The sequence below is a fragment of the Myotis davidii genome, unplaced genomic scaffold (assembly GCF_000327345.1).
Source record: "Myotis davidii unplaced genomic scaffold, ASM32734v1 scaffold142, whole genome shotgun sequence".
NCBI lineage: Eukaryota > Metazoa > Chordata > Mammalia > Chiroptera > Vespertilionidae > Myotis > Myotis davidii.
This window is the reverse complement of record NW_006294400.1, coordinates 1,425,952-1,434,685: the sequence shown is the minus strand read 5'-3', so window position 1 is coordinate 1,434,685 and position 8,734 is coordinate 1,425,952. Positions and strand designations below refer to the sequence as shown.

Here is an 8,734-nt window from a genome sequence, read left to right as displayed (position 1 = left end):
TGGGGGCGGTCTGGCTCCTCCCCCGGGCGCTGCCGAGCGAAGGGCGAGGGGCGGGCGACCCTGGGGCGCGGGCCAAGCGAGCAAGGCCTGGCTTTCCCCTCCGGGCCCGCGTAGTGGCCATAAAAATAGCCTCCCCGCCTTGGGGTGGGACATGCCCACTTCGATCTGGCTTTATTGTCACTACGACCGAAACGGGGAAACTGAGTCCCAGCGCACGCTGCGCTTCGGAGCAGCTGTGTTTCCCCCTGGGCTCGCTTACCCAGGGCCTCGGGAGGCCTGCACCCCGTGATCACCCTGAGTGAGCTCAGGGTCAACCTTGGGTTCCAGTCCAGCTCTGCCCCCCTCTCTGCGTGGCCTTGGCGCTTCACTCCCCGTTCCCTGGCCTGCCGCTGGGGTACAGGGAGAACCACCCCCTCGAGGGTGTTGTCAGGATTAAAAATGTGATGACTTCTTATGATGCTCCGATCATTTTACGTGACAGTGAAAACCAGGCAGGAGCCATGATAGGGGCCTATGGGATAGAGGCGCAGGCCCGCTGAAATGAACGATGTGGATCAATAGGTACTGACAAGAGCTGGCCAGGACGCACAGAAGATGTTTAAGTGAAGAAAGCAAGTCAAAGAACTGCATCTCCATAATCCCCTTTGGAAAACAGCGCTGTACAAACATACCCTGGAGAAATTCTTGCCTATGTCAACAACAAAGTTCATTAGCAGCATTGCTTGAAATGATACTAAACTGGAAACGGCCCATATATCTGTCAGCAGCAGAATGGAATTTTCCTACTTGACGTGACGGTACCAACACGGTGTGGAATATTAAATAGCAGGGGGAAATGAATGAGCTACGATTACAAGGATGAATCTGAGAGACATAAGGAATGAAAAAGACACGTCTCCGAAGACAAATGAGCTCCACGATATATTGTTTGAGCGTGTAGCCGGCAGCGGGCCACCTCTCATAGCCAGGGACAGGAGAGAGCTTTTGCCTATCAGAGTGATTAGAGTTTTCAAAGCAAAAGTCAAGAACACAGTAGTCTGCTGGGGAGGCAGAGATGTGGGAGAGGGGAGGAGACTCTGGGGTGTGGACTTCTATAAAGGTCTGGTCTTTAAGTGGGACATGGGTTCGAGAGGTTCATTATACTATGTTTTATAATTACAGGTATGATAAATGTTGTCATTGTGTACCGCCGTGTTTTAAAAGAAAGATAAGAGAAATGAAAATAGGGAAATACCTTTTGCCTATCACAGTGATGAAGGTGTTAATAGTGGTTATTTCTGGAATGGTGAGATTAGGAGCTGCTTTTCTCTCTCTCTCTCTTTTGGCTTAACTACTTTTTCCAAAAATTTTAAGATAATGGTTACACAATGCTTATACTGAAAACTTATTTTTTAATTTATAAAAAATAAACTGCATCCCAGCCAGCGTAGCTCAGGGGTTGAGCATCAACCTATGAACCAGGAGGTCACGGTTCGATTCCCGGTCAGGGCACATGCCCAGCTTGCGAGCTCCATTCCCAGTTGGGAGCCTGCAGGAGGCAGCCAATCAATGATTCTCTCTCATCATTGATGTTTCTATCTCTCCCTCTCCTTTCTTCTCTGAAATCAATAAAAATATATTAAAAAGAAACTGCATATATAGTATGATTCCTTTTTAAAAAAACAAAACAAAACAAAACACACCCGTAGATGTGTATGTGCTTATAAATGCACACAGAAGCTATCTGGAAGAATCTAAGAGGGACTACTGGCCGTAGTTTCCCGTGGGGAGTGGATTCGGGGTGGGACGGGTGGGTGCTACCTTCACTCTTTGCTTGATAAACTTCCAGGTCGTTTTGCACTGGACTAATTTGATGAGTCAATATCACTTTGTTTTTAATTAAAACAAAAGGGGGCGGGGCAAGGTCCAGCGTCCAGGCTCTGGAGACATGGCCACTAGGCAGTGGGCACAAGAGGGGAAGGCCAAGGGTTCAAGGCTTCCTGCCCCTCTGGTGTCACTTCCATCTGCTTCCTGAGCCTCAGCCCATCCCTGGCCCTGCTTGGCTGCCTGCCGGCATGGAAAACCACGGAGCAGGGGCAGGCAGGAAGCCTGATGAACCGACTGCTGGGGCTCAGAAAAGGGGGACCCCTTGCCAGAGGTCACCCGGCAGGCTGGAGGCTGCACTAGGGTGGGGCATCCTGTGGTCAGCCCTTCTCCCTGACCCACGCCAATGGCCTCTGGAAATGAGGGTGCAGCAGCCCAGCTCCTGGACCAAATCTGGACCTGGAGCTCCCCCCTCAGGCCTGCCATGACTCGGGACCCAGGCTCACCCAAGAGGCTCTGTGGTGGGGGCTGGCTCACCTTTCCCGGGCCTTGAGGAATAGAGTGAAGAAATAAATGGAGCCACTCTAGTCAGGCTGCTAAATTACTGAAATCAAGTAGGTTGAGGTATGAGGAAATGATTCTATTCTTGTGTTACTGGGAATGTAAGCGTTTAAGTCCTGCATCAATGCCTGTACATACATGGAACCTCCAGACAGCTGTCTGCTTGTGCCTGAAGGATAAGGAAAGGATGCCATGCATCCAGACCAGCATGGTGAGCGCCAGTCACAGAGGATCACACCTGGCACTGCCAGCGCTGAGAGGCAGGAGGGTTTCCTCTCCAGAGTGGACTTGTTACTGAAGGACCCTCAGCTTTCCTTCCTTCCTTGGAACACTCTGGCTATGGCATAACTGTCTTCCCAGTTTGCAAGCCCTAAGGCTCTTGAATAACCAATTTTTATCAGTTATTTCTAGCCAAAGCCTCCAAACTCTTTTTGAGTTCACCCGGCAGCCCAAGAACAATAACAACCACTTCAATAAGGACGAGGATCAGAAAACATCAGCTCCCACGCGTCACGTGCTTTCTCCTGTGACAGCACTTTGCGAACAAACCTCCTGAACGCTTCACGCAGCCTGTGAGCTGGGTGCTGCCGGTACCACCACTCCAGGGAGAAGCGAGGCTCAGAGTGTGCACGGGTCCGGGGGTGACTAACCACAAGCCATTCCGCTCTGCAGCGCCAGGCCTGCCCTCGCCCATGGCGGGACTTCACGGATGGGTGGCTGTGGTCACTCGTGGGGTGCCCCCACCCCTGCGCCGCTCCCCATGGCCTCGGTCTCAGCCCTTCCTGCCCCAGGGCGGGGATCCCAGGCGTGACCTCCCTTCTTGCTCTCAGCAATCTGTGCAGTTAGGATTTTCCCCTCCCACGGGGTCCCGGAAAGAGTCCTCAGAGACCTCAGCTGCCACCCTCGCTCTCACTTTACACAGACGGAAACCAGGACCCATGGAGGGAACAGGATTTGCCCCAAACTCCCCACTGGGTCCTGGGCGGAGCCAGGGGAGGAGCCGCCCTCGTCAGATTGCTAACTTACTTACTAAAATCAAGTAGGTTGAGGTATGAGGAAATGATTCTATTCTTGCTTTACTGGAAATTTAAGCTTTTAAGTCCTGCATCAATGCCTATACACGGAACCTCCAGACAGCCCTCAGCTTATGCCCCGAAGGATAAGGAAAGGATGGCCATGGGCCCAGACCACCTGACGCCCAGAGGCCGGGGACTGCGGTCTCTCCCTCCAAAGAGGCGAGAGAGCCGCTGGGCGAGGGCCTGCACACAGAAGCTGCTCCACAGCTCTTGTTCCCAAGCCCTGGGCGGTGCCTGGTTCTTCGGGGGCAGAGATGGGAGCCGGCAGACTGGCCCAGGTGCCCTGGACATGGGTGCGGACCAGAACCTGCAAGAACCAAGTCCCTTTCCGCTCCTGGCGAGAGGTTTGGTGAGCGTTCCTGGCCTGGCCCCAAGTTCCTACCTGGACAGAGGCTCCTTAGGACACCTCCAGGCTGTGAGGCTCACCTGACTTCCCCTCTGGCCCCAGAAGGAGGAAGTAGAGGTCCCAGCTGGCCTGCTGAGGGGACAAAGGAGCCAGGATGTGGACAGAGGCCCGAAGAGGAACCCTGCACACCAGGTGCTCCCAACACACTCCTCAGAGCTGGGAGGCTCCTGCCCCAACTCACCCCCGGAAGCTGCAGGAGCTGCAGTGGAGAGAAACGGTCCCCGGCGAGCCCTCTGCAGGCTGGCGGCCACCAGGCCGTCCAGGAGCCACCGGGAAGAAGTGTTCCTGGAGGAAGTAGCTGGGGTGGCCCCTGCCAGGTCATAAAGTCCAGAAATACATGTTACTTGGACCAACCCAGCAGTAAACACCCACCTGGGGGCAGGGCCAGGACAGAGGCACCTCTGTCCCTGCACCCGAGGGTGAAGCCAGTGTATTCCAGGGGAGGGAGTGGGAGGAGGCGACCGCCGGGGAGGGGCGTCAGTTTGAGTCCATCAGGACCAGCGGCCCTGGGCCCTGGAGCCCAAGGACGAGGCTGTGAGCGGGGGATTGATGGCAGTGGGGGTCCTCACACCCACCCGTCACCGCCAAGGACGATGGGTGAGCAAGGCCACCCCCACATATCAAGTGTCAGCCCTGGGACAGCCACCTCCCTGAATTCATACTGGGAGGGAAGGAGGGCTTTTGTACGAGGAAACAGGCCCAGAGAGAGGCACTAATCCACCAGGATCCCACGGCCCGAGGCAGCGCCAGAATGAGGTGGTCTGACTCCAGAGGCCTCCCTCTGCGCCCAGTTCCTCCACCAGCCCCCTGCCTGCCAGGCCACACACCCCCTTCCTGCTGCCCGACACCTGCCCAGACCCCACCGCTGCCAGGCCAGCAGCTGTGGTCCAGCTGCCAGCCTGCCCCGCCCACCACAGAGCTCCTCTCCCCCAGCTCAGGGCTCTCTGCCCTCCGCCCTCCTCCCCCGCTTGCAGGGCTTTCTGGGCCTGCCGGGCACTGGGCAGGGGGAGGCAGGCACAAAGGGCCAGATGCCAGGCCTGCAGCCTCTCTTGAGAAGGTCACCCACACTCCCTCGCACAACCAGCTGCAGAACTTGTGGGGCCCGGTACAAAACGAAAACATGTCGCTCCTTGTTAAACACACACACAACTCAGTAGAACTTCAGGTCGGCATCGGCAGCTAAACCAGCGGCGGGCCCTCCGGGTCCCATCCCCATGAGGAGGCGGCTCCTGGGACTGAAGCTGGAGCCCCGGGCTCCATCCCAGCTGGTCCTCCATTAGCCAGTCCCCCAGTCTCTGATGAAGGAAGGTGGGAGGGAAGAAGGGAGGGTGTGAAGCCCCGTGGCTCCTTCCAGCCCCTTGGTTCAGGGCCCAGACGTCAGGCTCGGCTCTCAGACCCGGGGCTCCATCCTGGCTTCACCTGCTCTGTGAAGTGGGCTCCCAGGGCCCCTCTGCCAGGTGGCTGCACGCCCTTGCTAGCTGTTTGCTGGGGGGCAGGCTCTCGCCACATCCTAGATGAGAAGTCAGGCCTGCACCTCCCTCCTCCCGCCTCTCCTTTCTTGCAGTGTAACCAACCCATTAACAGGGAATTTAACTGGCCACGTCCTTGGAATGTGACCCTGGACCAGGGGCGTGGTGTGGGGTAGAGGAATTTCCTTCTCACCCTGAGTCCTTTCCTTCCAGGCCCGACTCTCCACCCTCTGGCCACTGGGCGCAGGCGGGCGTCCCAGGGAAGCCTCTGAGCCGGAACAGCCAGCGCAGCCACGGGCCACACTCCCTGACCTGGTGGGGAAGGGGCGGGCTCTTGGGGAAGCAACTCGCAGGCAGATTAAGGGGCCAGAAGCCCAGCCAGCTGTGGGTTTGGGGAGGGGCCCAGGACTGGGCCCGCCCTCCGGTCCACAGGTTATGGGATTGTGGCAGGGTGAGGAGCCCCACTTCTTACCCCCAGACACATAACCACACTGCAGACAGGGTTCCAGAAAACACGTTTACCCGTACACTCGAGGTGGCCCTGGCAAGTCACAGTTCAAAGGCCCCTTCACCCAACAAACACCAAGCTCTGGGCTGCCCTGACCGGGGCAACCAGCTTGGGAAGTGTGGCACCAAAGGTGGTGGAGGGGGCGTGTAGAGAGGAAGGGCCCGGGCTGGTACAAGGTTGAAGGTCACAAAGCTGGTGAGTGGGGGACCATCAGCCCTGGGGGGAAAGGCCACTGGACAGACACTGAGGTGGGATGAACCCCAAAGTTAAGATTCAGATTATTTCCCGGCCGGCGTGGCTCAGTGGTTGAGCGTCGACCTATGAACCAGGAGGTCATGATTAGATTCCCAGTCAGGGCACATGCCTGGGTTGTGGGCTCGATCCCCAGTGTGGGGTGGGCAGGAGGCAGCTGATCAATGATTCTCTCTCATCATTGATGTTTCTCTCTCTCTCTCTCCCTCTCCCTTCCTCTCTGAAATCAATAAAAATATATTAAAAATAAAAAAAGATTCAGCTTATTCAGGGAGGGGGATGGAGGAGTGTACACAGGTCACCATGGCCCCCTCTCCTCCCCTTCAAGTCTGGAGGCCCCAGACGGCTCCAGGTGTCCCCGCGGCAGGGCAGGAAGGAACCCAGATCCACCCGGCATGTGGCAGGGGCAGGATCCATAAATTAAAGGTTTTGGTTGAGTGAATGGAACGGAGGCCTGGCGAAGGCGGTGCGGCCAGCTGGGCAGGGCGCTACTGGGTCCGCCAGGACGGGTGGGCGAACACGATGGGCCTCTTCTTGGCCCAGCGGGAGAACACGGCCTTCTCGGTGATGAAGCGGTGGGCGCTGCGGGGCGCCTGCTCGTGCGCCAGGTACATCTGACACTCGTCTAGCCGGCCCTTCTCGAAGTAGTGGTAAGGCACTGAGGGGTGGCTCTTCTCCCTGTGGGTGGGGAACAGGGACAGGTGTGGGCACCAGAGCTCCCCGGCCTTCCGCCAGACCCTGCACTGACCTCGGCCACCCTCACCAGGTACTCCAGGCTCCGGGGGTCCCATTCCTGTCCCGGGGGAGGCGGGACAGACGGAGGAGCAGGGCAGCTTATGCATCCCAAAGGCCAGCGTTTGATCCCCAGTTCCGCCTCTTGCAAGCCGGATGGCTAGAGGGCAGAGGCATACCCTATAAGCCTCCATAAGCCATCTGTAAAATGGGGACGGTGATATCCACCTTGCCTGCTGAGTCCACAGGTCAAAAAGATGAAGCCTACAGCCCAGCTGGCATGACTCAGTGGTTGAGCATCGACCTATGTACCAGGAGGTCACGGTTCAATTCCCAGTCAGGGCACATGCCCGGTTGTGGGCTCAGTCCCCAGTGTGGGGTGTGCAGGAGGCAGCTGATCCATGATTCTCTCTCATCATTAATGTTTCTATCTCTCTCTCTCCCTCTCCCTTCCTCTCTGAAATATATTTTAAAATAGTAAGATCAAATCAATAAAAACATATTTTTAAAAGAGTTGACGACTACGAAGTGTCTTGCTGGTGCTAGGCTCCTGGTAAGGAACCCTCATGCCTTGTGGCACCCACCCATCTACTCGTTGGCATCATGCCCGTAGGTGTTCTGCCCAGGTGCCTCGGCATAGGGCACACAGGCTCCTGCCAACTCACCCCCGTGCTCAACAAATAACTTCCAAAGAGAAGAGAGCGTGAAAGCATGGGGCCTTTTCTGGACTTATTATTACAATATTCCTGAAACAGAATGATATATAAAGGAAAACCTCAGACGTAATATGTCACGTACATGTACTCGGCCCCAATGTTGCAATATGTACTTCTGTAAGTTATTCTCTCTGTAAATGTTTGCATAACCTTCTGAAGAAGGTGTGATTGTTTTCTCTCTGTCACAATAAGGAAACGGAGGTGCTGGGAGGTGGCGTGTCTGGCTTAAGGCCACACGGGCAGAGTGGAGATTGGCATTGAGCCAGTCCCAGGGGCCGAGCCCCTTCCCCCTGGGCACCAGCTCCAGGGACGTCCGCGCCTCCACCACCCACCCGGAAGCCCACACACCCTGCGCCCCTCAGCTCCCAGGTCCTCCAGCGCGAGGCCCACGGTCCCCCCGGCCTCCCCAGCGCCCCTCCTGCCCCGGCCTGGCCGGCCTGACCTGCAGTAGCTGTCGCTGACCATCCCATAGACCACAATCTCCTCGCATAGCTCCAGGGCGAGGATCATGGTGAACCAGCCGGTACTGAGGAAGGAGCCCGACTGCCTCCTGGCAGGGAAAACACAGTCAGCCGCCGCTCCCCTCAGTCAGAACAAGGGGCTGGTGGAGGCCCTCGCCTCGGCTCTCTCAAGGCACAGCCCTGGCTACCCTCCCAGCTGAAGGCCACCCACCTTGACCCCCACAGAGGGGTCCTGGGGGAGGCCGGGGAGGGACAGAATCGGCCCGAGGTCTGCAGCGGGCAACAGGCAGAGCTGGACACAAACCCAGATCTGTTCAACCCTTGCCGGGAGCCGGTCCATCCTTGCTGTTTCAAGGGACCTGGCGTATAAGGCATACTGTTCTTAATATGTTTGCTCACCTTCTTGGCGCTGTGTGTTTTAACCAAGGTCACCTCTCCGAGAAAGGTTGTTTCCCCAGGTAAGGATTTTCCCCCGAAGTTAGGGAGGGAATAAAACCCCTTAACTAAGTGCCAGGCGGGTAGTTAATCACTTTAACTACGAACAATCATACTTAAGCTACATAATCTTTACTCCCTGGAATGGAGATAAGAAACGCCCTAACCTTTGGAATAGAGATTGATAGGATTGAATCAACTGATATAAATACAGATGTAACAAGACAACAAGACACAGAACTTAGATGAAGAACCTAGAGACAGAACCCCTGGACCTGCTGGGGTTGGACCCCGGCATTTAGAGACAGAACTTAG

At 56.4% G+C, this 8,734-nt stretch overlaps 2 protein-coding genes across 3 annotated transcripts in view; both read right to left on the bottom strand.

The window, feature by feature from the left end:
• The window catches only part of ST6GALNAC6 (ST6 (alpha-N-acetyl-neuraminyl-2,3-beta-galactosyl-1,3)-N-acetylgalactosaminide alpha-2,6-sialyltransferase 6), a 14,484-nt gene extending 10,593 nt beyond the window's left edge, over positions 1–3,891 (bottom strand). Inside the window, exon 1 of one of the 2 annotated variants that reach the window (XM_015567054.1) lies at positions 3,823–3,891. The gene's annotated coding sequence lies outside the window, so the exon portion shown is untranslated. The remainder of the gene's footprint in view (positions 1–3,822) is intronic. The other variant, XM_015567056.1, reaches the window with a different exon arrangement.
• A 2,397-nt stretch (positions 3,892–6,288) lies between these two features.
• Positions 6,289–8,734, bottom strand: part of ST6GALNAC4 (ST6 (alpha-N-acetyl-neuraminyl-2,3-beta-galactosyl-1,3)-N-acetylgalactosaminide alpha-2,6-sialyltransferase 4) — a 10,807-nt gene continuing 8,361 nt past the window's right edge. The window contains exons 4-5 of the mRNA XM_006768525.2: positions 7,966–8,073; positions 6,289–6,753 (exon numbers count right to left, since the gene is read on the bottom strand). Coding sequence (XP_006768588.1) covers positions 6,564–6,753; positions 7,966–8,073 — 298 coding nt within the window. The 3' untranslated portion in view covers positions 6,289–6,563. The remainder of the gene's footprint in view (positions 6,754–7,965; positions 8,074–8,734) is intronic.